This window comes from Miniopterus schreibersii (genome assembly GCF_964146895.1).
Source record: "Miniopterus schreibersii genome assembly, chromosome: 16".
Classification (NCBI taxonomy): Eukaryota; Metazoa; Chordata; class Mammalia; order Chiroptera; family Miniopteridae; genus Miniopterus; species Miniopterus schreibersii.
In genome coordinates, this window is record NC_138116.1 from 36,406,075 (window position 1) to 36,433,781 (window position 27,707).

Here is a 27,707-nt window from a genome sequence, read left to right on the forward strand (position 1 = left end):
GGCTGCTCCTCAGGAAGCAAGAAGGGGAGCTCAGTGCCAAACACCGTGGAGTGCTGCACGGACCCACGCCAGGCAGGGGAAGCCAGACCCGGAGAGGAGTGGAAAGGCCAGCCTGCCCAGGAGGCGAGGTGAGGCAAGGAGGACTGGCCCCCAGCAGCCCGGGACCCGGAGAAACTGCTGCCCTCAGCGGGCGACGGGAGCCAGGCCGGCGGGGTGAGGCGCTGCTGCTGGCGGGTGAGCAGGTGTCTGCGCTGCAGGCCCTCTGGGCGCTGGCGGGAGGGACAGGAGGCAGGGCACTGCGCCTGCCTCTGAGAGGGCGGGTGGAAGATGCCTGAGATGAAGAAGACTTCAGGGTGGGGGAGCCAGTCCAGCCTGAGCCAGGGCCCCAGGGAAGTTGGGGGAGGGGACTGGGCGGGGCCCCCAGATCTTTATCAGCCTAATAAGCTCCTTCCTTCTGCCCGCCTCCATGGGCTGCAAAGCTGGGCACCCTGCTAAGCAGAGCCATGGGCAGTCAGTTACCTGCATCAGTTCTGGGGGTCCCAGTGGGCAGGGGCTAGGGGAGAGGGTACAGCACAAACTCACTGTGCAGCTGGCCTGCTGGCTGGCCATTCCCGTCTGGGAAATGGAACAGGTGGCGGCCTCAGCAGGAAGGCTGGCCCACCCTTCTACCCAGGGCCCAGAGCCCACAAAAGTGGGGTGTTGGATGATGCAGCTAGAGCCCAGGGGCCCTAGAGCGCAGGGAGGCTTCAGGAGAGATGACCAGGAATGGGAGAGGAGAGCATTTGTTGCTTCCTGCTGAGCCAGGATCAGCTGAGGAAGGATTGGGGTTGACTACAAAAAAAAGACGATTGGAGTACATTTGGGGCCCAAGTACTAAGCTAAAGAATGGACATATAATTTGTAGTATAATCATTCTACCCGGAGATTAAAAATAAGAATGAACTATGACATGAATTAATCTCACAAAAGTTGTGTTGCATGAAAGAAGCCAGACGTAAAAGAGTACATGCTCTATCATCCCATTGATACAAAGCTCAAGAACAGGCAAAACCAAACAATTCTTATAAAAGCTAGACCCGTGAGTAGCTCTGGACTGGGGGAGCCTGTAGGGAGCTAGAAACATCCTCTGTTTTGATCTGGGTGGTATATAGGGCACCGTATGCATTTTACTGTATCTCTGTTACCCCTCAGTTTTATAAAGTACTCCACCCCCCACCTATCCCCCAAATAGAAACAAAAAGATTGAAGCTAGAAAGAGGATTGGAATCAGGGGTGGGCTCCAATGGAATTGGGCTTGTCAGGAATCGGTCATTTACTCCTCCCCCGCCTTCATTCATTCAGGAGATTTTTAAATAGCGCACACGGTGTTCCAGGTACTTACTGTTCCAGGCACTGCAGATACAAAGCAGAAAAAAAGTTCACACAGAGCTTACTGAAGCTGGGAGAGACAGACAAGAAACAGTAAACAGTAATTTCTTTGCTATAGGTTTAGACATTAGGTGCTCTGAAGAATATAAATCTGGAGTGGAAAGGGGGTTGGGTTTGGGGCTAGTTTCTGAGGCCTGGGTGGGGTCAGGCCCTGGGATAAAGCTAAGTTTAGTAAGGTGTTGGGATTAAGATTATATGAGAGAGGCTCAGAGTTATACTCTCAACAGCTAGCGTTTGAGACCCAGGGAGAGTGAGGAGAGAATCAAGTTCCCATCCCCCCTTTCTGGGCCTGCCCTTTTCCCTTCTGCCTCCCAGGAACAGCTTCTGCCGACCAGGAAGCACCAACCCAGGTTTCCTCCCTGGTGGCACCCTTCCAGGGAAGGTCACACAGTGTGGGGCCAGCCAGGTTAGAGCCAAAGGGAGCTGAGATTCTGAGACAGAGAGAAGGTTCTGATAGGTTCAGGTTGGGCTTAGAATAGGGATGTGGTTGGAGTTAGAGAGTGAAATGACCTTCTTAAGACCCAAATCAGCTCGTGTCCCCCCCATCCCTCTCCAGCGGCTCCTCCTTGCCTTTGAGATAAGGACACCCTCCTTTCACGTGGCCCACGGCCTGGTCCATACATCTCATCCTCCGCCACATGTCCCTTTGCCCTCTTCTGCATGGGTCTAGGTGCCTTTCATTCATCAGCAGCAGAGGAGCCCCTATGTGCCCGGCACTGTGTCAGATCCTAAGAATACAACGTAACCAAAGCAGATCCCTGCCCTTTCTCTTGGAGCTTACATTCTGGTTGGGGACAGACAATATTATCTAATAACCAAGTCAGTCAAATACTATGTCAAGTAGTGGTAAGTACAGGAGAGAAAAAATGAAGCAGGGAAGGATAATATAAAGAAAGCATAAAAGAAAGAAAGAAAGAAAGAAAGAAAGAAAGAAAGAAAGAAAGAAAGAAAGAAAGAAAGAAAGAAAGAAAGAAAGAAAGAAAGAAAGGTAAGAGAGAGAGAGAGAGAGAGAAAGGAAGAAAGGAAGGAAGGAAGGAAGGAAGGAAGGAAGGAAGGAAGGAAGAAAGAAAGAAAGAAAGAAAGAAAGAAAGAAAGAAAGAAAGAAAGAAAGAAAGAAAGAAAGAAAGAATAAGGGAGCAAATTTTAGATATAGAGTGGCCAGGGAAGAGCTCTCGGAAAAGGGACTTTTGAGTAAAGACATGAAGGTTGGAAGTGAGGTCAGCCCCTTCCAACCACAGGGCCCTTGCACGTGCTGTCGTTCTCTACCTTTTGGACCCAATTAATGTTTCCTCTTCCTTCTGATCCTAGCTTGACAATATCAAAGAAGGCCAAGTTTAACTATTAAAGGCTCTCACAGCCCGGTAGTTAATTGATGTCTGTCTTCCTGGCTAGATTAGACTGTCATTTGGTTTGGTTTTCTCCCCAACTCCTGGCATAGTACCTGGTACCTTGGAGACTCTTGAAACATAATTCTTTTTTTTTTTTTTTTTTAATCCTCCCCCGGAGATATTTTCCATTGATTTTTAGAGAGGGTGGAAGGGAAGGAAGAGGGGGAGAGAGAGGGAGGAGCATTGATGTAAAAGAGACACATCAATTGGTTGCCTCCTACACGCACCCTGACTGGGGCCAGGATCGAACCTGAAATCCAGATACGTGTCCTTGACCAGGAATCGAACCCACGATCCTTCTGGGGGGGGGGGGGCTGACACTAACCACTGAGCAACACTGGCCAGGGCAAAACGTAATTCTTAATGATTGGATGGGTTAGTGATGAACAAGGTCAAGATTAGGGATTGTGTCAACAATAGGGTTGGAATCAGGGTGAAGATTCAGTGAGTTGAGGTAAATTTGGGTAATGTGAGGTGAGGGGCAGGGAGCGGTGTGTGTTGGAGAGGAATGGGTTAAGGAGAGGGGGGCAGGATGGAGAGAAGGCTGAAGATGAAGGTCATGCCTCCACCCTAGGTGACTGGCAGGGCTGTCTCATCCACCTGGCACCGTCCTGTCCCCCACTGAGGATAGGAGCAACCAGGCAGGTCAGGCCCACCCTCTTAGCTACCCCATGACTCTTGGGGAATGCTAGAAGCCTGACGAGGCAAATTTGCATCTTAAGATGCAAATTCCTTGCAACCTCTCCCAACCTCCTGCCTTCTAGCCACTCCCTTCCCCTGGAGACTGTGTCCCCAGGGAGCTGCAGAGGCTCGGTGAGGAGCAGGGTGGGGTGGAGTGGGAACTGAAGCTCGGGGGCTTGGGAAACTGCACCTCCAGGCTCCTCTAGGACACAGGATCCTGGGGCAGAGGAGAGAGGCCCAGCCTTAACCTTCTGATCTGGTGGGAAAATCTCTCTTGGGGCGTGGGGAGGAAGCAGGGACTGGAAGGTAGGGTAGGGGGAGATCGTGGGCAAACAGGGAAGGGAACTGCTGGTGTAGAAGAGTTTGGTTGTCACCACAAATGATAAGGATCTACCTCCATCCCCAAAGGCTGCCTCCTCTCCCCCCAGCCACTCCCTCTCTCCCAGCAAAGCAGGAGTGGTGATGCTGAAGCCTGGAGCAGGAACCAGGTTACTGAGTGAAACAGGGATGGAAGTAGGGGTGGAGGGGATGTGAATGTGGCGGGGACGTGGACAGGATTAGGCAGGACATCGACGGGGCACTCCCCAGTTACGACCAAAACGTGGACGCGGATGTGGGTGCGTGACTCTGGGTAGGTGTTCACTGGGCTGAAGAACTGGTTCTCCTGGACCAGGGGTGGCCCCAGAGAGCCGAAGAGGCCCCTGGGAAGGATGTGAGATTGCACGGCTGGCTCCAAATTGGCCACCCACACAGGAAGCCAAGTCTTCATTGCTGGGGCAACCCCCCTCCCCGCCCGGTCACTGCCTTGCCCCACCCCAAGCCCTGAGAGCCAGGGAGCAACCCTTGGAGCCCCACATCCCTAGGACACAGAGGAAAAAATCAGATCGGGTCACTCCTCTACTTGAAAGTCACCAGAGTTTAAAGTGGTGTTGGCCGTAGAATCGAGACCAAGGACTCACTGTGGACTGCAGGACTACGCATGACCCAGCTTCTGTCCATCCCTCGGTCACCTTATTCCAGCCCCCCTGGCTTTCTCCCCCATTCCTCAAGCACATGCCCTTCAGGGACCTTGCACTTGGCCTGCCCTGGTCTGTATCGCCTTTCCCCTAAGCTGTCCCAAGTGTTCTGTTCTTCCCATCCAGATTTCAGTTCAACTGCCTCTGCTCAGTGGCCTTCCCTGACCACCAGCCCTAATGTTTCCCCTGCCCCCAGCCCGCGGTCACTCTAACACACCACCTGGTTTTATGTCCTGACTGCACTACAACCATCTGAAAGGACTTATATGCTTGTGTGATTATTTATGTGTTTGCTGTCTGTTTCCCTGTAAGCCAGTGGAAGTAGGGATGATAGAGGGGGGTTTACAGCTGCTTCCCCAATGTCTCAAACAGTGTCTAGGGAGATGGAGCCACAAGGCAGGCAGATCCTAGAATGCCAACGCTGGAGGGACTTTCCAAGTCTTCTTGTCCATCCCATTTGTCTAACATATTTAGGCCACTGAGGCTGAAGAACTTGTTCAAGGCCAGCTGGGGAAAGAGGGCTGGTGACTGGTTTCCCACTATACCAGTCACCTTCCGGACTGACCAAAAAGTTTAGAAGGGTCCAGAGCGCAAGCTGGAGGAAGCCTCCTATCTGACAGAGCTTGAGCTTTACATGAGCCCCTTCCCCACGTCCTGTCCCCAGAGGTGCCCAGAGCCTGGGCAGAATCCTAGGTGCAGCTGGGTGTGTCTCCTCAATAAATTTCCCTCCAAGCTGGCTTTCTGGAAAATCAGATTCCAGTGATGCCCCTGGTCCCTCCCTCTCTGGCTCAGAGGCATTTTTAGGATGGACACGGCTCCACATGCTAACTTTGGTGCAGGCCAAAGAGTGTTTGTCCTCTTGGAGGGACAAGCTGTCTGAGCCCTCTCTGATATCCCCCAGCATATCCTGTGCCTGCAGTTCAAAGTCAAAGTCCAGGTTTAAAGCGTGGACATATCCAGCCTCTGCCACAGTCTTCCTGGCCACAAAGGGACGCCTCTGGGTATTTCTTATCCTTCTGATTTTATTCTAGAATGGACAAAATCTGGTGATATTGACCAAATTCTTAGGTTGAAAACTGCAGGTGAGATATCCCCAAACATACTTCTTCATGCACAATGGCATAGGGATCAGCATCTCCCAGGATGTCGGGTATAAGAAGTGAAAATCTGACCTTTGCCATAGCCAAAGATGCACACACACACCCCTACCCCCTCACTGCCCCCCGCCCCCCGCACTATGACTCTGGCCAGAGAGACGCCATAAGCAGCTTTGATGAGGCACAGAATTTGACTCAAGAAGCAGAGTAGATAAAGGGGGCAGGATATGAGGTCTAGGGAAGTAGGAAACACGGTGTTGAGTGGCTGTGGTGCAAGATACAAATCTCTATTTTTAAGGGCAACAGGGCTGGAAAGGAGAACACCAGACTCCCCAGATTACCATCTGTTTCAGTCAGGATGGGCTAGATTATGCTTCAACAACAAACAATCCTGAAATCTGAATGACTTAACCCAACAAAAGTTTATTTCTCTCTCAGAATTATGTCCAACTCAGGCCAGCAGGGGATTCTGCTCTAGTCTTTTAGAGACAGAAGCTGATGGAAGTGCCATCTCAACATGTGCTTCTAGAACAGCGGAGGCAGAGAGAAGCAAACTCGGGAGGCTCATGCCAGTAATTAAATGCTCCAACCTGCATCACTTCTGCTCACAGCTCATTGGCCAAAACTCATCCATGACTCCACCACCCAAAGAGCTAAAAGTTGAGTCTTCCATGAGCCCAGAAGAGGAACCGGATCTCGGTGGCAACACTCACAACTCCCACACCCAGGAGCTGGATTCTCAGGCTTTGCAAAATACCTTTTTCCTACCAGCCCCTTGAGTGTGGATATTCCTTCACTTCCTGACAGATGACACGCTCTGGGAGGTGAAGGCAGGAATGTAGGGCCTGGCTAGGTGGTGGGTTGAACTGGAGGTTTCCTGTCTCTGGAACAGATGATCCGGGGACTCAAAACTGCTCCATCTTCCTCCAATCCCCAGGTGCCCCACCCACCTATATACATATACCAAAACAAAAATGAAACAGGAGCCAAATATGTTGGTTTTTATTGAACTCACTGGGCACAAGGACAAAAAAAGGAGGGGGGATAGCACACAAGAGCTGGGGAGGGGCTCCGTACACACCCAGGCTGCTGAGCCTGGCCCTGAGAGAACTACAGCTAGAGGTCCAGGCAAGCTGGGTTCTAATTCTTCTTTTTTAAAAAAATCCTCACCCCAAGGCTGGGGATCGAGCCTACAAGCCAGAATCAAACCCAGGACCCTTCAGTCTGAAATTCTAACCACTGACCCAAACTGGCTAGGGCTAGACTCTAATTCTCTCCCTCCCCTTGAAGATGCTGGGGTGAGAGGGGTCCATGTGGCAAGTCTGGGCATCCATTCTTTCTTGCCCAGTTACCAGATTCTTCCAGAGGAGGAAGTTGGATTTGTTGGTCCCAGACTTGGAGGAAAGTGGAAACAAAGAGGCAAGGTAGGAGAAAGTTTTGGGATGGCGGGAGACTGGGAAGGAGAGCTTAAGAGTCCCAAGCTAGGGATTCCAACGGGAGGAGGTAGATTTTGACAGGGGAGGGAAGTAGGAGGCTCCCCAAAGTAGGGCAAGGGGGGATGGAGTTGCTTCCTTTTGGAGGGTCTGTTGTGCATTTGTCATAACCAGCAGCTTCTCACCCTGGATAAGGCAGTTTTGGTCTCTCAGCTCAAGGTCCAGTTCATATGATGCTAGAGCCATCTTAGGTGGAAAAGGTGTCCACCTGCAGAGAAGTTTCAGGCTGATGGAGAGCAGGGAGGGCGACTGGAGGGCCAGGAGAAGACGGCCCTCCTCATGCTTGGGCCTTTCTTCCAGGGTGGTAGGTGGAGGGAATTAAATGGAGACACTGTTCTCGATGAGGGGAGGGTCCAGGTAGGTGTAGGGCAAGGCCAGGCCCTGGTTCCGCTCCCAGATTTCCTGCGAGATCTGGGCCAGGCGGCTTTGGAAGGTGGCGATGCTCTGCCTTGGGCCCTCCTCAGTGAAGTGCTCATCTGGGTAGGTGCCCAGGGTCCTCTGGGGGAAAATCAGGTGCGGGGTCAGGGTGATGTTCAGGACAGGATAGAGAATAATAGTCAAGGACCATATTTGCCAACAAATACAGTCAGGGTTGTTTCTAAGGGCATGAACCAGGCACAGCTTCTGTAAATGCAAGACCTTCAAACCACAGCCCCAAACCACCACTCCCCACAACCGCAACTACAACCGCAACCACAACCACAACCGCAACCGCAACCACAACCGCAACGGGCACAGAGCTGCCAGACACCCACAGCTGAGTGTGGGGCCAGAATGAGACCTGGGAGCCAGCCAACCTAAAATTAGTGCTCCCTCTGCTGGTAACCTGGTAAAGTAGTGCTATTACCCTGACTCAGTTTCTGCCTCTGAAAATGGACGGATTGGACTAGAAAATCTTTTATGATCCCTTTCAGTGCCTGGGCCACTGTTCTGTGAACTAAAAGAGTGCAACGCAACTGAAAACAAAGCAAACACGCTCCAGCAAATAGGTCCTATTTATACACCTATTACCTCACAGTTGAACAAAATTCAACCCCTGAAAACAACCAGGTCTGAGGTATCTTCCCAATCACCCAAGATCATGAAACTTTTGCCAACACAGTCATATCACCATACACTGGCACGCTGCAGAGCGTGGCCAACCGCAATCAAGAATTATTGCGATGGCCCGGCCGGGCGTGGCTCAGCGGTTGAGCGTTGACCTAGGATCCAGGCGATCAGGGTTCGATTCCCGGTCAGGGCACCTGCCAGGGGTTGCGGGCTGCAGCCGATCAATGACTCTCTCATCATTGATGTTTCTCTCTCTCTCTCTCCCTCTCATTTCCTGTCTCTGAAATCAATAAAGATATATTAAAAAAAAAAAAAAAAGAAAGAAATATTGCAATGAACTTCGTTTAGTGCCATCCTGTGGCAGTACAGGGCTGCCCCTCTCCATGACCACACCACCCAATTAATTCACCATCATAGTTCATGGGGCTGGCCTCCTAAGCAGTTCACCACCCCCCTCCAATATAACCTTTGTACAATATAACTGTTGCCAATAATACTGATGTTTAAGAATTGTTTGTCTTGTTTTATTGCACTGGTGAACCTTCCAGAACAGTGCTAAGTAACAGCAGTAACAGTGGGCATTGTTTTCTTGTCTCTGACTTTAATAAGGAGACCTCTATTGTTATACCATAAGGACAGTGTTTTGTTTTCTGAAATATACTTTTTATCAAAACTGCATAAGGGAGTTTCATTTCACACTGAGTTTTTATTAGTAAAAGTTACCAAATTAGTAAACACTTACCAAGTGCTTTTTCGGTCAAGATTGAGATGATTATATGGAATGTTTCTTTATTGATGTAACAAATTATATCATTAGATTTCATAAGGTTGAACCAACCTTTCATTTCTAGAATAAACTAGACTTTGTCATGGTGTATTATTGTTTTACTATGTACTATTGGCCTTCATTGGCTGGTGATATATTTTTAAGATTGTTGTAGCTAAGTGGAACAAGTTTATAATTTTATTTTCTTAATTACAACTAACATGTTGCAAGCACTTTATATGGACTATCACAATGGCACAACAATCCTGTAAGGCAGGTACTCATATCATCCTCACTTTACAGGTAAAGAAACTGAGGCTTGGGGGCGAGGGGAGATGAAGGAGGGTACAGGGGGGTAAATGGTGATGGAAGGAGACTTGGCTTGGGGTGGTGAACACATAATACAGTGTACAGATAATGTGTTGTGTAATTGAGCACCTGAAACCTGTATAATTTCGTTAACCAGTGTCACCCCAATAAATTCAATAAAAAGGAAAAAAAGAAAAGGAGGCTTGGAGATGCCCAGTTCCATAGCCAGTGTCACATAGGTGGGAAGTGTAGATCTGGGACAGGAACCCTCTACCTGAGACCCACCTCTTTTCTTCTTCTTCTTTTTTTAAAAAATATGTCTTTATTGATTTCAGAGAGAGGAAAGGAGAGGGAGAGAGAGAGAGAAACATCCATGATGAGAGAGTCATGGATCGGCTGCCTCCTGCATGTCCCCGACTGGGGATGGAGCCCGCAACCCGGGCATGTGCCCTGACCGGGAATCAAATCCCGATCCCCTGCTCAACCGCTGAGCCACACCCAGCTAGGCTCTTTTTTTTTTTTCTAAGAATAGTTTATTGATTTTTTTTTTTTTTTTAGAGAGAGAGAGGAAGGGAGAGGGAGAAACATCGATGTGAGAGAGAAGCATCAGTTGGCTGCCCCCTGCACGCCCCCTCCCAGGGATGGAGCCCAACAGTGGGCATGTGCCCTGCGGGGAATCAAACCAGCAACCTTTCGGTTCACGGGATGACGCCCAACCACCTGAGCCACACCGGCCAGGGCCCACCGCTCGTCTTAACAGCACTGCCTTTGCCAGGTGCTGGCATCAGGGTCCCCAGTAAAACGGAACCCAGTAAAATGATTTTGGGAACTTTCACCTTTTTCTATACTTTCAAGCAGTTTGAAGAACTTAGGAATTACTTATTCCTTAAAGGTTTAGTAGGATCTCCCTTTGCAAGGATAGAGATAAAATCTTTTAAAATCTTTTTCATTTATGTACGGTTTTCTGGTGTTAAGTTTTGTTTATGTTTTCCTAGAAAATTGTTTCTTTCATCTAGATTTCCACATTGTTTGCCTAAAACTGTAAGTAGAATTTTCTTCTAATTTCTTCAGTCTCCTCTGTATTTCTGGCTGCATGCCTTTCCCATTCTTAATGTTGTACAATTATGTTCTCTTTTTTGTCTTGATTAGAATTGTCTCTGCTTTCTTTTATTGGTCTTTTCAGAGAATCAGTTTTATGTCTTAGTTACCAAATTGACATCTAATTTCTAAAAGTATAGTTTCACTGTTTAAAAAGCAGAACAGAAGTATGAAAGCTTGGGTTCAAAGCCATTTTACTAGCTGTGTGACCTTTGACAAATTGCTTAGTGTCCCTAAACCTCAGCTTTCTCGCCTGTAAAATGGAGCTAGCTGCCATTCCCTGAATACTAGGTACTGTTTTCCACATGTTAAATATAGCTACTTACTTATTTTGTATATTGAAATAGTGGACATCTGGTGTCTGATTTAATTACTAAGATATGATAGCCCCTCAAGAAGTGATAGCTGCTGTTATTGTGGTGGTGATTGTAATTGTCCAGGTTAAACTTCCCACTGTCTCATGCGGAGGGAATTCTTCACCTTCAGCCTCTTACCTACTCATCCCTCTCCACGGTGATATTGTGATTTATAAGAAATGTGCATTTTGCCTGCCGCAGTGGCTCAGTTGGCTGAGCATCAATCATCCCATGAATCCAAAGGTTACCAGTTAGACTCCTGGTCGAGGGGGTGTGCAGGAGGCAGCTGATCCGTGTTTCTCTCTGGCATCGACGTTTCTCCCTTTCCCTTTCTCTATCTCTCTCAAATCAATTATATTATATATATATATATATTTTTTTTTTTTTTAAAGGAATATATGTTTGCTCTTCCTCCCATTCCTGGCTCAGAACTCCTAAAACCCTTATAATTTCATTATAGTGTTACAGGTATCTTTTGTTATTCAAAATAAGCTCCTTTCAACCACACCTGAATTTATGTTAATGAGGTGACTTCTGGAAAGCCCTGCTGATGGAAGCTGGTTGCCATGGGAATCAACCATTCGATTAGAGAGTTGCAACTTTTAGTTGCACCCGTGAACCTCTGGGGAGGGGGGAGAGGCTGGAGGTTAAATGAATCCCTAATGGCTAATAATTTAACCAATCATTCCTATGTAATAAAGCCTTCACCAAAATTCCTAAAATGCATATTTGGAGAGCTTCCAGGCTGGTGAAGTGTGGAGATGCTGGGGGGTGGCATACCCTTACCAGAGAGCATTAAAGCGCTGCACCCCTCCCCACACACCTTGCCCTGTGCATTTCTTCCATCTGGTAGTTACTGAGTTGGACCCTCTTATAATAAACCAGTAATCTTGTAAACTGTTTTCCTGAGTTCTGTGAGCTGTTCCAGCAAATAACCAAACCTGAGGAGGGGGTTTGATTGATAGCTGGTTAGTCGGAAACACAGCTGACAACCTGGACTTTTGACTGGCCATTAATGTCTGAAGGAGGGAGGGCAGGAGCAAACTTGTGGGACTGAGCCCTTAGCCTATGGGATCTGACAGTATCTCCAGGTAGTGTCAGAATTGAGCTAAATTATAAGATACCTAGCAGTATCTGAGAATTGCTTAATGTGGGAACAACCCCCATGCATTTGGTGGTCAGGAGTATTGAGTAAGAGTATTGAGAGTAGGAAGAGAGTATTCTGTGAGGAGATGGAAAACAGGGAGTTTTTCCATTATAACAACAGAATGGATGTCTCAGAATCCTCAGGAGATGGGACCAGAAAGGATCAGGATCCAGGGATGAGTTTCTGGCATTCCCAGGTTATAAGATAGTAAGTTAAAACTTGTTAAGGAGATAAAATACACCAAATGGAGTCAAGCATGAGAAATGAGGATATTCTCGTAATGTCAGAGAACTTGTGAACAAGACCAGGAGGACAGAGGCATGACTGATAACCCACCGTGTAAATGGAGATGATGGTAACTGGTGATTAGAGGGCTGCTCCCCTAAGTAAGGCCTAGCCTAAGTTAGAACCTCCTCCCTGTCCTTCCTGCCTCCAAAATAGCCCTTCCCACCCATCTACACAGCCACAGAAGCACTCTTGCTAAAACACACATTTAGCCATGTCACCCCAGGCTTAAATCTCTACAGTGTCTCCCCATTGTCTTCTGAATGAATACTGTGCCCACACTGTATCTTTTGTGATCCTCAAGACACACCAATGGACTCTTGCCTTCACTTCACTTCATTTTACTTGGTCTCATCCTTCCCTCTGCCTAGAAATTAACCCTGCCCCTCCTTTGTCTGACAAACTCCTACTTGCCTCACGTGTTTCAGCTTAGATGTCACTTCCTCCAAGAAGCCTCCCGGGGTTTGCCCAGACTCAGTCAGGTTCCACAGAGCCCTGTCCTCACCTCTACCATTAGACGATAGTAAGCTCGTGAGGACAGGGTTCATATCTGCCCATCAGTGTTTGGCACATTGAGGTGCTCAAGAAGTACATGTTCAAATGGAGGAATTAGTACCTAAATAATTTCTACAACACTGTGGTACCCTTTTTAGTTTATCTGTGTATCTCTTCAGCTAGACAGTAGGATTCTTGGAGGCAGGAAGGTCTCACACGACTTTACATGCCTGGTGCCCAGCACTGTGTTGACACATAGGAGGTATCCAAAAAATATGTGTTGAATGTTTAGATGAATGGATGAGTGGTTGATGGATGAATGGCTGAGGGATGGAAAAATAAATGGTTGGATGGATGGATGGATGGATGGATGAATGGGATGGGTGGATGGATTGGTAAACTGATGAATTGGATGGACGTTGTATCCCAACCACTAACTGATATTTGCTTCAATGAATGTCTCTTGAGATCAACTGTCATTTCCTGAAGAAACTAAAGAACGCAAGGCAGTTCAGCAGTGGACATAAATACCAGCAGTCACTCCCAAAGTCCTCCCAGAACAGCTACCATCACCTCCACTGCCCAGGCCCTGCAAACCCCTACCCACCCCCCCACAACACGCCACACACTGACCTGGTCCTTGGGCTCTTGGCTGACCAACCAGAAGAGAAGAAGGTTGTTACAGGTGATGTTCACCTCTGGGAGTGTCTCTAGATAACTCTTCAGGGTGGTTGTCCCCTTGGTCTGGGGTGGGGGCTGCCTCATGGATGATGGGGCATTGGGCATCCAGGCCCCAAAGTCATGCTGTGGAGACCCCCGCCCCAGTGAGCCAACTGGCCAGAGGGAGAGGACCAGCTCCTTTATCATCATCCCTGATCCTGCCCCCCCCCCATCCCAGGTCTTACAGTTGGGAAATGAAGGGATTGTGGAAAGGGAAGAGAGGGAGAGGTATAGAACAGAAAGTTCCAGAAGTGGGGCAGGAGCCTGCCTCACCCCTTGTTACTCCTGCCCAATGTCCCAGGACCGGGTGGAGTGAATCACCAAGGAACAAAGACGACCCTAGAAATGGGCCTGGAGCTGACATGCCAAACACAGCAACCTGATACTCCACTTAGTTGCATCCTAACCATGACAGGAGTCCATAAATTCTACTCCCTGTGCAACACCAACTCAAGTCAACGTTACACCCTTGGACCCAGCTCCACCCCAGTCATCATCCAACACCAGTCCTTCACTCCACCCGGTCACCGCTCCAACCCCATTCCTAATGATAAACCCACCCCAAACCTGATCCACCCATGCTCTCATCCGGAACTCTGGCCTCACGTGCATTGCTGAGCCTAACCTTTCCTGGCCCGACTGCCCCCCAGGCCTGCCCTCTGCAGCCTCACCTGCCCACTGTTGACAGCAGCGTGCTGGGCCGAACAGTTGAAGATGATTGCTGTGAGGAACTTCACCAGCTCTTGTGGGGTGCGCAGCCGGCATGGGAAGCCTGGGTGTGGGAGGAAGGGAAGAGTGTGTGGAGGGGACTGGATTGCTAGCGGCAGCTCAGGGCTGGGGCTCAGCACAGGGGCAGAGCGAGGCAGTGAGGGCTGAACATTTGGCCACCACTGTCTTTAAGCTAAGATTAGGCTTAAATCGGGCTGAGGTAAAGGATGGTCATCGCCACGGTTTGTGGTCTCTGAAAGGGGTCAGGATAGGAGCTGGGTGCTGAGGTCAGACCAGAAAATGCCCAGCCGGCAGAGCTCACAGCAGGGAGACAGGTTCAAGGCAACCACCAAGGCACTTGTCTGCAGCCCATATTAGCATTTAATCATCTAATTCCCCAGATTCGTCCAAGCAAGCACTCAGAAGCACGTCATCTGCTACTGGGCTTAGTCGCAGGGCCAGGTGACCAGAGTGCGCTACTCAAGCTCGCAGTGGTGGAAGGAGAAGGAAGCTCCAAGGCCAGGGCTTGGCTCTTTGAAGGGAGGCCAGGCAAGCAAGGCACTGGGCTCGCGTGGTTGGGGAAAGAGAAGGGCCCTCCCTGAGTGAGTGGGTAAGCTCTGAATGGAAAAAAGATGACAGAGGAAGCATTTTAGCCCTTGGCCCTCTCTGTGCTTCACTGGTCTCATCCAAGTCCACGGTTTAACCACCTCCCACGGGCTGACAACTCCTAAGTTCACACCTCTGGCTGGCTCTCCCTGGCCCCTGAACTCTAGACTCCGCAGGGTCTACAAGGCATCTCAAACTTGCCATCTGTAAAACCCAATGTCTGACCCCCTACCCCACACGCTCCCCAAAGCTGCCCTCCCACCATCGTTCCATTTGGATACTCTTTGTCCTGAGCACTCACTCTTCTTTTTATCTTACACACGCATATCAGCAAACTTCCAGAAGCCAATTTTGTCTCATCACCTTGTCAGCACCACCACCCGCTATCCATCACCTCACTCCTGGGCGAATCTGACTGCTTCCACCATTACCCCTGACGGCTGGAGTCAGTGATCCTTTAGAATCATAAATTCAGTTATGTCACTACTTGCTAAAACCCTCTGCGGGCCTCCCTCCTCACTTACTCCCATGGTCCTCGCTGATCTGGCTCTGGCTTGTTCTCTGACTCCAGTTCCTCCCAGACTTTTCTCCTTCTCACTTACTCTGCCCCAGCCACGCAGGCCTTCCTTATATTCCCCAAACCGCCCAGCACGTCTCCACCTCAGGGCCTTGCACTCCCACCTCGGCCTGCACGCTCTTACCCCAGCGGTCCACAGAACCAGCTCTCACTTCCTCACATCCCTACTCAAACATCACCTCCTCAGGGAGGCCTTCCCTGACCACCTATCTGAAACTATCCCCCCACCACGACACACTAGTGATTCCTGATGCTGTTTAGTACTTCTCAGCATTCATAACCACCTAACAGTCCTGTGTGTTATCTGTCCCCCCCATGAAGGCTGGGATTTTTGTCTATCAGATTCACTGCTGAACCCCAGCATCTAGAAAATACTTAATACATATTAAGAGCCCAGTAATGACTGGTTGAATGAAGTGAATACATGAGAGGGTAAGAAACCAGAGTGGAAAGGAATGGGGCATAAGCAAGGTGAAGGGTCAGGGAGGCTACCTATTGGGGTGAGGCTGCAGCAGTGTGCCAGTCCAGCTGGTTTCTGGGCACTGTTTCAGAGGATCACCAGGGCGGCGCCCCGCAGGCTTGGCAGGCAAGCATTAAGAAGCTGGGAGGGGCGGGGCTGGTTGAGAAGCAGCTGCCACAATGCAGGAATAGTAGGAGAACTGGGACTAGGGTGGTGACAATGGGAAATGATGGAGACAGTAGGGTTAGCTACCCAACTGGATTTAAGGGATGAGAAAGACAGTAGGGAAACATGAGTCAGAGACAGCTCCAAGGTTTGGAGTCAGGATGACTGGAAAGAGGCTGATGCAACAGAGCAGACAGGGAGGTTTGGAGGAAGGACTGGGTATCTGCCTGGGACTGTGTGGGAATTTTCTGGATGTTCTGTTTATGGTTAATATTCTAACCTTGAGGGCTGAAAATAAAAAAAGTAAAGCAGTCAGATTATCTACGGGAATTTTTCTGTAGCTCATATTGTTTATTTTCCCCCTCTTGAAATATGGAACAAAAGGCATACTGATGGAGGCTAATGAATGAGTGTTTTAACTTAAAACATATGAATGTAGAATAAGTTTGTATTGGTCAGGAGAGCTGTTTGTCAGTGTAAAGAATGTTCTGATGTATTAAATCAGAGTCAAGTTAAATAAAGGGAGAGAGGAGAGTTGAGCCAACAGTAATTATATCCCCTCTGGGTCTTAAATAGGAATCAGACAACCCCAAAGAGAACCCTGCCTTCAGGAAGAGGGGCCACCAGAACCTGGACTGCCATGATTAACAGTACACTTGCAAAGCTCGAGAGGGGTCACCCTATAATAGATCCAAAAGCAATCTGGCTGTCACTACCTTTACTCAGAAATCACTCTAGGAATCACTAATAGTGAGACAACCTGACATGTGCCTTCCAAGATGATGCAATGCAGAGACCACAGCATCACCTGAGAAATATTCTTGCCAAAAATATTTAATGTTTAGACATTGCTTCCTTTATATATCACAGGGGATAGAGGAACAAGATGAATGGCATCATGAGGAAACAATTGGACAAATTCAGAAGGTGAGACATTCTGCAGAACTAGTTCTGGCTTTTCAGTAGTCTTTGTCTGATGCCACGTGATTTAAGAAGGAGGGGAGGCCGGCCGGCAAGGCTCAGTGGTTGAGCATCGATCTATGATCCAAGAGATCACAGTTCGATGCCCAGTCAGGGCACATGCCTGGGTTGTGGGCTCGATCCCCAGTAGGGGGCGTGCAGGAGGCAGCCAATCAATGACTCTCTCATCATTGATGTTTCTATCTCTCTCTCTCCCTCTTCCCTCCTCTCTCCGAAATCAATAAAGACATTTTAAAAATATTGTTTTAAAAAAAGCCTCGGTGCCTGTCCTGGTGGCTCGGATGGTTGGAGCATCATCCCGTACACCAAAAGGTGGCAGGTTCAATTCCCGGTCAGAGCACATATCTAGACATTGGAAGGTGGACATTTGTGCCACTTAGAGCTTTTCCGTTTCTTCCACTACACCCAGATATAGAAGCCTCCTGTACAGTTCCCAATGCCTGACGTACAGACCATAATACAGTGGCATCAGGGAAACAGATTTTGAAGAGTAGCAATGGGGTATATAACCCGAGTGAGGCCAGAAACCCTTTGGAATGACTTATAATTTTCATGTTTGGGTCTCAAGAGTGACAATAACACAGCCAACAAGAAAAGTCCTTCAGGAAATGGGGAGTGGAGAATTTCCAAGCCTGAAATCAGTTACAGAGGAGAAACAGGAGACAAGGTCATTCTGTGAGGGAGGGGTAGGGAGAGGAGACAGATCTAGAATAAGCCAAGAGTTGGGATGCGGAGATGTAAGGGACCTGGGAAGAAGTGGGAGGTTCAGAAGGACATATTCTCCCTAGACCAAAGGGAAGACTCTAAGGAAGGGATGGTGACACTGAGGTTAAACAGAGGTCTACAAAGGGGTTGGTGGATCTCAGAGGCCTCTCAGGCAGTGTCAAAAGAGAGGGGACTGTTAGGGTTAGGTGACTGAAGTAAATAAGGAGGAATCAGGCAGCAGCAGGACCAACTCACTCTTTGAAGTCAGAGGAAGTGAGAGAGGTTGATGGCTGGAGGGGCCACTTGGCAGCACAGTCATGAGAGAGCATGAGAGAGGGTTCCAGAATCTTGTTTGAGGCCAAAGATGGCTCCTACTGCATGATGAGACATATCCATACAACTCAGCAAACAGAAGTGAAAGGATGGGCTCAGGCTCATGTAAAGGTCTAGAAGGGACCAGGGGCGCAGGGTAGAAGTTGAAAGCAAGGGCTTTGCACACCTTAGGAGTTGCTCTGGATCCTGCCTCTGCCACTTATTGTATAACCTCCTCTGCGCCTATTCCTCATCTGTCCAGTGGGGCTAAGAACAGGATATACCTCAACAGCTGATCAATACATAGTAACTGATTAATGGTGGGGCCAGGGGGAGCATTGGGACATTGGGAGCCTGTGGTTGGGGGATGTGAAGGGATACCTGAGCTTTTCCGGCCCAGGAACGCATGAGCAAAAATCTCGCCGACCCAGGCCTGCAGCTCCGAATCCTGCTGCACAGACGCATCACTGGGATAATAGTAGCCCACGATTTCTGAGACAAAGCTGCAGAAAAAAGATACCCAGGCCATGGCAGTGACCTTGGGCTCAGGCCTGGCCAGAAAACCAAGGTCCAGTGCTGCTCAGGCGGGGAGAACCAGCTGGTCAGAGTCCACTGAGAGTCCATGGGGGTTCAGTGGAGACCCCCAGATGCAGTTGAAACCTGAGTGCCCAAGCGTCCCTCAAGTCTCACCCCCCACTCCTGAGTCACAGGTGCTCTGGGCCTCCTTCCTGCACAAGGTGCTGGGGGAGGGTACACAGAGGAGAACCAGACTCATGCTGCATCTGTCCCCAAGAGACAGAAGACCTGCCTACACCTAGCTGTTTCACCTTCTTTGGACACCCTGTCCTTCCCCTCCTCCGTGGTGTTCACACACAGACCAACCTCTCCCCAGCCCAAAGCTATCTGCCATTTCATAGGGGACCCCAACCCTAACCCTCATCCTTGGGAGTACCCTGTGCTTGAGCCTGAGAACACCTGGACCTCTCAGACCAAGCGCCCTAGCCTGCATGAACATAGAGATCCACACTGCCCCCGGACCAAGAGGCCCTCCAGGGGCCAGATTGGCTTCAGGGTCCCAGTCCCACACCTCTCAATGGCGGCCCAGATCTTCAGACCGTCGTCTCTGTAATGGTAGTTGGGGATAGCCAAAACCCCGCGGGCCCGCAGGCTGTCCGGAAAGCAGAAATTGGTGTAGGTGAAGTGGGCCAGACCGGTGCTCATGAGGTAGAGGAGGCCTTGCCTTCCAATGGAGGTGACCTAAGGACACACCTCAGCTCAGCTCCCAGGCGCTTCCAACCCCCACCCCAGTGCCTGGGGACCAGACATGGCTAGTGACCCAGCAGAGGGGATTTTTTAGTTAATCAAGCAATCCAAGACCACGGATCCTGCATCAAAAACACCAATAGAGGCCCGACATCCACTGCACAGGTTGTGGCCCTACTATGTGCATAGTAGATAACCCTTAGGTATTTGGTAACTAAAAGAATGAACTGATTTTAGAGAGGCAGGGAGGCGAGAGCAGGGCTCGGCACAGGGTCAGCGAGGGCTTGTGCTTAGGCTGGGGGTACCCTACCCACCTCAAGGAGCATTTGGAACTTGGCAGGAGGGAGTGGGGTTCGCGGGTGGGACGGGCAGGCGGAGAGGGGTTTGTGGGCGGGGCAAAGTAGGAGACTGGGGAGGAGGGGCGGGTCTTGTGGGAAGGGGACGGAAGGAGATTGGTGGCCCGATACGGCTTGTAGGCGGGGCAGAGTATCCTCGGGAGAGGGGCTCCGGAGACGCGGCGAGCGGGGGCCAGGAGGCCGCACCTGGTCCACCAGGCCCTCAGGGTTGAGCAGCGTGGCGCGGGCGATGGTGTTCACCTGCAGCGTGTACCGAGTGTGGGGAAGCAGGAGCTGCGAACCGGGCGAGGTCCCGGGAGCCGAAGGTCAGGGGAGGAGGCCGCTCTGGCCCCGCCCCTCTGGCCCCGACCCGGGGTCCCACCGACCTTGTAGACGGGATGGCAGAGTGGCAGCTGGCGCAGCGTGGCCATGGCGAAGGCCTCGCACAGCAGATGCGTGCACAAGAAGTGCGTGTTGTTCTCGTGCACCAGGAACTCAGAGTTGCGCACCCACGTCTTGGCCAGCAGCCAGTCCCAGTCGGAGTCAGTGGGCAGAAAGATGGGGCTCTCGGGCCCGGGGATCTGGCTGAGCTGCGTCCGAGAACAATAAAGGGGTGGGACTCCACGCTGCCTGTGTGCCCCTTGAGGCCCCACCCCCAAAAGCCCTGCCCCGGGCTCACCTGGATGGCCAGGGGCATTAGCGCCCCCTGGGGGTTGAGCCACAGCAGGCAGAGCGGGGCGGCGGCGTACTGCGGGCGCCCGTTGAGGCAGTGGACCGGCGCCCCCGCGAGGACCCAGTAGTCGGCCAGGAAGATGTTCCCCCTCTGCGGAAGCGCAAGGAGCCTCAGGGTGCCCCTCCCCCGCGCGCCGCTCTTCCCCCTGTTCTCTGCCCACCCCCACCTCAGCTCTGGCCTCAATGGTCAGTGTTGGGCACTCCGCCCTTCCCAGAATGTCCGCAATGCGGTCCAGCAGAGTCTGTCCTTATGCGACCTCTCACCTGGCTTCCCAGCTTGGACAAGCCAGCATCCTCTCCCCTCCTCCCCGCACCTGGTCCTCTCTACTCTCGACACAGATGACCTCAGTGTACCCAAGAAAAGCAAAGTCACCAAACACATTTCCAGCTTTCCAGAGGATACCTGAAGACTTGGCTGCTTCAGAGAGAGTGGATCACCCTCCTCCCCCACCCTCCAAGCCCCTAGTTCTCCGTGAATGTTCCTGCTGTTCCTAACAGCACTGCCTCTGGCCTGTCCTGAAAGAGCCTTCTATGGGCCTCAGCACTTAGGATCTTGGAGGCCCAGAACAGAGGCAGGGGCTCTTCCAAACTGTCCTGTTCATTCATACCACTTCCAGTGAGCCCTGAACATTCATACCTCTTCACCAGACCCTGTCAGGCCTCAAGCCATCTCCAGTCCCATCTGGTCCTCACGCACATCTAATCTACTTAAAAGGTGCAGAGCCAGGGCTACCCAGATGATGCCTACAGGCTAGATGCAGCCCTGGCCGTCTCATCCTTACCCTTCACACCCATCCTTTGTCCATAGTGGCAACTCACCCACCTCTAGCTCTGTCTGCAGGCAGGTGCCAGGTCCCAGCAAGGAGGCCACCATGTCATTGGTGACAGGCAGCTTGCTGGGCAAGCTGGAGAGGCAATGGAGCATGACAGGATTGACGCCATTCAGGTACTGGTACCCGAAGAAGTGGTCCTCACGCCAGTGCTCTGTGACATACTCTAGGGGGCGAGAGGGGAAGGAACTGGTTGGTCTGGAAACTACTTCCCCAGAGCTTGCTCTTGCCCAGCCCCTTGGTTTAGGATTTCCTCGCAGCAACCCTATGAAGTAGGTATAATTATATCTTCATTTAACACTGGGCACTGAGAGCCAAAGAGATGGAGTGAGTTGCTCAGTTGAGTGGCATAACAGGACTTTGAACCTAAGTCTGGCCCCAAAGCCCAGAAGTCTTGGTGGTGGGGGTAGAGGAAGAGAGGCGAGTGCTCCTGATCAGGATCGGGACTCCCTAAGTGGTTCTTGACCCTCTCCCAGGCAAGCAAAGGGTCTCTCCATCCGCACTCTCACATCCTTGTCTTCTCCCAGAGGAAGGGGAGACAAGTGGGTTACTGAGCCACCTGTGAAACCACAAGCCCTCCCACTGGAACCCCCAGTCTCTGAGAGTGCTGGAGGAGGGCACCTTCCCAGGATGGGCAGGCGGTTCAAACCTGCACACCTGAAGTGAAGGTCTTGTGGCACCAGAAGATATTCCGGAGGTCATCCAACCTCTTCCAGGAGCCCTTTCGGTCCACCAGCCCTCGAAGTTTCATGCCCAAGGATCTGAGGGGAAGGAGAAGTAAAGGTGGGATCTGGGGCTGCAAGGGACACTGTGTCCCCAGCCTAGAGGTCTGGAGGGAACTGACAAGGTCAATGTCCAGAGCAGAGGTGCCTAACAATCCTCATGGAAGAAAAGTCTAGTGGCCAGTTAAAACTTTGTAAAGGTGACTCCACATGTGTATGCAAAAGTGACACACATGGCCATGTGGTGCAGACAAGTCATCTTCATTGGTGTTTTGGCCTGCTTTCTGCAAGCTCCCATCTCATCATAGACATTCGACAGGCACCCCTTTCCCTACAGGACAAAGCCCCAGCTACTAAGGCTGGCTAGGAAGCTCCCCATTAGCCACTTTCTATCAACCTTTCCAGCTTTTTCTCCTACCCTGTGCACACTAGAGAAAGCCAACCACAGCCTTCTTGCTAGACGCAACCAAAGATCTATTTTGCACAGTGGACTGGGATGGTAGGGTTGGCAACCTGAGGGAATGCACTTTCCACTTTGTGGATGTCTGTGCTGTTTGAGTTTTTTACAATGAGCATGTGTTATTTTATTATCGGAGGGTGGGGGGAAAGTGATTGAAATGAAGTCTGTTTTCCCCCCTGTCCAGGGCTGTCATCAATCCGTGCCTCCTCTAGAAAGCCATCTCCTACATTTCCACCTAGTATCAAATCTATCTGTTCTTCTGTGTGCATCTTAGATTCAGCTTCTTTTATGAAGCACGCCTGATTGTCACCCAACACACTCTTTTCTGTATCTTTCCTAAAACGCTCATCACTCCCTTCACTACCTTGTAAATACAATGTACTCACTCATATCATCTCCCATTATACTTTGGGCTCTTAGGGCTGTGACTTGGCTCTGTATGCCCTGACATACCCAGTTCATAATAATCACTCACTAACTGGGCCAAGTCAAACAGAAGGAAATGCCGCAGAGATCAGGCAAGTTTGTGGCAATTGGTCAATAAGGTAGGCTGTGTAAGGGTGCTGATGTGCCATGAAGAGTGTGGGCAACTGGAGACAACAGGGGGCCAGGGGCATTAGTGACCTGACAAGCCCAGGGACAACTTCCTGTGTTCTCAAAAGCCACTCACTCCTCCTTCCACATGCACTTGCCGAGTGCTTGCCCAGCCAGGGCCCAGGAGATGGGAAAAACTGTGTGGGATGAGGCAATAAAGGAGAAAGAAAAGGCCTTTTCCCAACGGCCTGCCACAAACATTTTTCATAACACCTTGCAGTAGCCCCAAACTAAAGCCCAACTACTGCCCCCCTCCCATGAGTAGCTGCACAGCTGCCACCTGCCAGCTCCCTCTTCCCCTTGGCCCTTCTCTGAGCCCATGCCAGCGGTCCTGGTGGTCTCCTGGGCCCTCCCCTGCCTAGACCCACATATCCATTTGGGGAGCAACTCAGGTGCCTCTACCTTCCCAGATGCTCCTCTGGTCCCTCAGCCCTGCCAGGACCTCTCAGTGGGCCTTTGTCCTGAAGCCCAAGCCACCTGTGGCTGCCGGCCTGCTCCAGTCTGCACAGGCATTCTGGAGCACCCCACCTTTGCACCCCCTTCCACTGTTCCTTCTCCAACGAATCATTCTGGCTCAGAGGCCCAAGCATGAGGAGCCAGCTTATGGTTCTGACCTCCTCTGTGCCTCCTAAGGCAGCCACTGCACAGATGGCCCGGTGAGCCTCTCACTCCTGCCAAATCTACCCGGGTTTGCCCAGGACCTACCCACTCTCCCCTCACCCCTCCTTCTCTCCCTGGCTCAAAGCCTGCTTCAATCCCACCTGCCACCCCAGGAGCTACCTCCTGCCCACCCATCCCCAGACCTCTGCTCCTCTAGACACCAGAGTGTCCACTGTACACTCCCCAGCCATGTCACACTTAGAGCTTCAGCCATTGCCTTGAGCTGCTAATGACCCCTTCGATTGCTAATTAACTGTTACAGTCTCCCTAGTGATACTGATTCCTCCAGGCCAAGATTATATCCTAACAATACTAGCATCTATTGAGGCATTATTTTGTGCTGGGTGTTACTTCTTTAAATTCTCTCCCAAACCTATAAGGAAGGTACGAATATTATTGTCATTTTCTAAATGAGGAAACATTTAGAGGCTAAATGAAAATCAAGGTCACACAGCTAGAAAGGATTGGTCCTGGGAATTGAAGCTGACTGCGTTGGTCTGGCCACCTCCTTAAAGCTTAAGAGCCAGGACTCTGTTCTACTCACATGGTCCCAGCAGTGCCTGGAAAACATGCTGTGCACAATAAATTGAATTGGTTTAAGGAGTGGAAAAAGAATGGACCTCTAAGGAGCAAAGGAGGCAATGGGGAGATAAAGAATAGAGGAGTCTAAGAAGACAGAGGGGAGGTGGAGAGAGACAGAGAGGAGATCCTGAGAGGCAGAGAGAGACGAGACTGGGAGCCACAGAGTGGGGAGACTGGGAGACAAAGAGAGGGAAGACGGGGGGGGGGGGGGGGGGGGGCAGGGAGAAAGGGAAGCGAGGCAGAGATGTGGGTGCGCATCAAAGGGGCAGAGGCAGTTGGGAGAGTGAGCCAAGGGTGCAGAGAGGGCAGTTGCCTCACACAGGGAGGGCATTGAAGATCAGCGAGGTCGTCTTGGTGGCCGAGTATCTAATATTGGGCTCCATGTGCAGCAGGGACGGGATGTCAATTTTCATGGGGAAGCCGGGCAGGTACCGATTCCCACTGCTAGGGGGTAGGACGGGGTGGGGGCAGAAGAACAGAGAACAGTTAGGAAGCCCTGCAGCTCACTTCCCTAATTCCTCCCCTCTCTCTTCCCCCAGACTTCCTAGGCCTCCCCTCACTCTGGGCTCCTCCCCTGTCCTCTCCCATCAGGCCTGAAACCCCTTCCTCCTCTCTGCCAGATCCCTGGGTCATCCCTGCCTACTCTGCTCTTGACACTTGAATTAAATTGCCCTTATCGTAGTTCCCAACTTTTCTTTCCAGGCTGCCTGGGTTCCATCCTCTCAGCGGACCCTTCGCTTCACACCCCTCCAACTTCTTCCCAAGCTGGGCCCTCCCTCACCTGTCGTCCTGATCTGCGCGCCGTGTCGTCCTGGTCAAGGCAAACTTGTTGTCTGACTCCATCTGCTCAAAGGTGCTGACATCCACGATACCGGGGAAGCCAGGGGCATAGACTTTCCAACTTCCAGGGAAAAGAGGTTAGAGGTGGTGAGTCAAACTTAGGCTACACAGAAACTTTAGCTTTTAAAGACATGTGTTGAAATTAAAACTCCCCAAAAAACTCCCACTTCCTGGGTAGGTGACAAAGAATTGGAATTTTCTCCCAAAGCATTGGGCTTCAGATCAAGGTAATAGTTGAGGGTGACATGAATGTCCAGGCTGATTTATAGTCAGGTTTGTATTGATATTAAAATTATGGCCAGTTTGGGGATGAGGCTGAGGATAGGCTGAGATTTGTCAATACTAGGGTCACATCAAGGGCAGCTGGGGCTGAGTGTGGATTCATTGATGGTATTGGGACAATTATTGGTACTGGTGTTCTGGGTCTGGACTCAAGGTCAATATTAGGTTGAGGTTAGGTTTCAATAATGGTTCTGATTGGGCCCCAAGGTTGAAATTGATGTCAGAATTAGTAACAGTGTGATTAAATCTTAGGTCAGAATAAAGATGGAGAAAGAAGTGAAATTAGGTCACCCTCACCGGTAGCATTCCTGTCGGGCCTGGAGTTCCCGTTTCCTGTGGTCCAGAAGGAGGGGAAGGGAATCTTGACAAATAGTTCTCGCTGTGGGGAATGAAAATTACTCATCATTTAAGTCTTTTTTCAAACAAAACTTTCTCCAGCAAAGCTTGCCTGAACCCCCTAACCCTTGCATCCAATCCCTCAGTAATATGGATACCCCATGTTCTTTGTACGTTCATCAGTAGAAGGAATTCAGGACAACATCACCCCCAAACTATAACAGTCTTTCTTATTGTTTGCATGGTTGTCTCCTTCTGAAGACTATAAACTCTTTCTGGGCAGAAGTCACATTGTATTTATTTTTTATATTCCCAGCATCTAACATGGTGCCTAGCACGGTGCACATAGCATGCACGTGATAAATGAGATGAATGTATAAATTTTGTAAAGTGATGGGTGGATTGCTATGATGATAGATGGGGTTCAGAGTGCGGTCTATGAAGAACTCACTATGGGCCAAGGGGTAATGTACACTCACTTTACCTTGGCCTAGAATAGTATCTCTCATCCCTAAGACTCATCTCAGACTATGGACTAGCCCTAGTTTTTCCAGATCAGACAGCTCAGGAGATATGGGGGTCCAGAAGCTGAAGGAGCCAGAGCCCAACATTCTTGAAAAGCCACCCAAATTCAAGAAGAAATCCTAACAGCACCTCACAGGGACTTCATTCACACTGGAAAAGCCAGTAGTAGTGGACAGGGCCTTTTCAGCTAAATTCTCTCAACATTCAGGGCTTCTCCACCTATTGAAATCCGATTACTCAGCTTGCAGGTTAGCTCCTTTCTGGGCTCCAGAGGAATTCACTTTGGGGAAGTACAGAGGGAGTCAGTGGAAAGCAAATTGCCATCTGTGTGTGTCTGTGTCTAGGTGGTGTGAGTGTACATTAGTGTGTCTAGTCTCTGTGTGTCCTCAGAGGGGTAAATACTGTCCAGGAAGCTCCTGTATTTCAGGGCTTTAGAGGCTCACTTTTTCCAGAAAGACCTACTTAGGAGCTCTGAACTTGTTACACTAACCCCAACCCTGTTCCCTACACCATGGACTCTGGGAGGCCCCACCCCTAATCCCAACAGATGCCTTCTACAGCACAGGCCAGCCCCTGCCTCTGGCCCACCTGTTCCTGGTCGCAGCTCTATAGTGCAGAAGCCCACAATCCACTGATAGCAGGGGAAGTGGGAAAGGGTACCACTGGGGGCAGTGACACAGATGTGGCTGCAGTACCAAGGATCCTTATGGAAAAGAGCATAGCGCTCCTTGTGTAGACGCAGCAGCAAGAGCTCACCCAGCTCTGCCGAGCAGCGCACCTTGTACTTCTGCACCTGAAGGGACCAAGAGAGGAAGCAGGTGAGAGGCAAGGAACACCAGAGCTGGCCTTGCACCTTACAAGGTGCGTCTGTGCCTACCCCTCCTCTGGCATACACACTTGAGCTGCCAATAACCTATGTGATGCCTTTGTATGGATTAAAATAAAGCACCCCTTCACCAGGCAGAAGCAACCACAGCTACCACAGGCAGAGTAGGTTCTGGATTTCACTAGCCCCCTTGGCAGCCAACTTCTCCCCAAGACCTACCAGCAAACAATCCTGGGGTCTGGTAGAGACAGGTGGATACCCTCCAGAGTAGAAGAAACCCAGACTCTGGGAGTTGAAGCGACTTGCCCAAAGCCCACCTTCAGTTATGAGAGAAGGAGCCAGGAAGCCAGGGAATTCTTCTGAACCCCCCCTGCGCAGAACTCCTTCACAGCCCTGTCTGGATAGGGTTTATCAGCCCCAGGAAAGACAGGAACCAGACAGAATAGGGATGGTGAGGAGTCGGAGCCAGCATCCTGAGTTCTCCGGGATCTGATGAGCCCTGAGGGAAGACCGTCCCCCCTTCAGGACCCCGAGGGCCCTGCCCCTCGGTGGTGCTCCTCCCCCTCCCCTCTGTACTCACCGATCCAGGGGTAAAGTCCCTGCCCACGCGATCCAGCAGCTGCTTGGGGCTTTCACCATTCGTGCCCACCAGAGTGACAGAGATGCTGTCCAGTGTGCCCGCCCCCAGGTAGGCACCAGTGGTCACACACACGCGGTACACGGCCATGGTGGGGGGGAAGGAGGGATGCCTCCCGAAAGGGTGGGCCCGCAGCAGCCGGCCTGGAGGTGAGCGGCAGGTGGGCTGGGCTGGACTGCCGTGATGTTGAGCCGCTGGATGGGGGGCCGGGGGGCCGAGCAGACCTCTGAGGGAAGGCTC

At 50.8% G+C, this 27,707-nt stretch overlaps 1 protein-coding gene across 1 annotated transcript; it reads right to left on the reverse strand.

The window, feature by feature from the left end:
* Positions 1–7,354: 7,354 nt before the first annotated feature.
* On the reverse strand, positions 7,355–27,557 carry ALOXE3 (arachidonate epidermal lipoxygenase 3; the record flags this gene model as incomplete). The annotated part of the gene is made up of 15 exons (XM_081161952.1): positions 7,355–7,601; positions 13,243–13,413; positions 14,001–14,101; positions 18,225–18,346; positions 18,931–19,100; positions 19,649–19,735; positions 19,828–20,031; positions 20,121–20,264; positions 20,997–21,169; positions 21,661–21,764; positions 24,340–24,465; positions 24,803–24,922; positions 25,441–25,522; positions 26,593–26,797; positions 27,411–27,557. 15 exons carry the CDS (start codon positions 27,555–27,557, stop codon positions 7,422–7,424), a joined length of 2,136 nt encoding a protein of 711 aa, XP_081018078.1. The 3' UTR covers positions 7,355–7,421.
* Between the last annotated feature and the right edge of the window lie 150 nt (positions 27,558–27,707).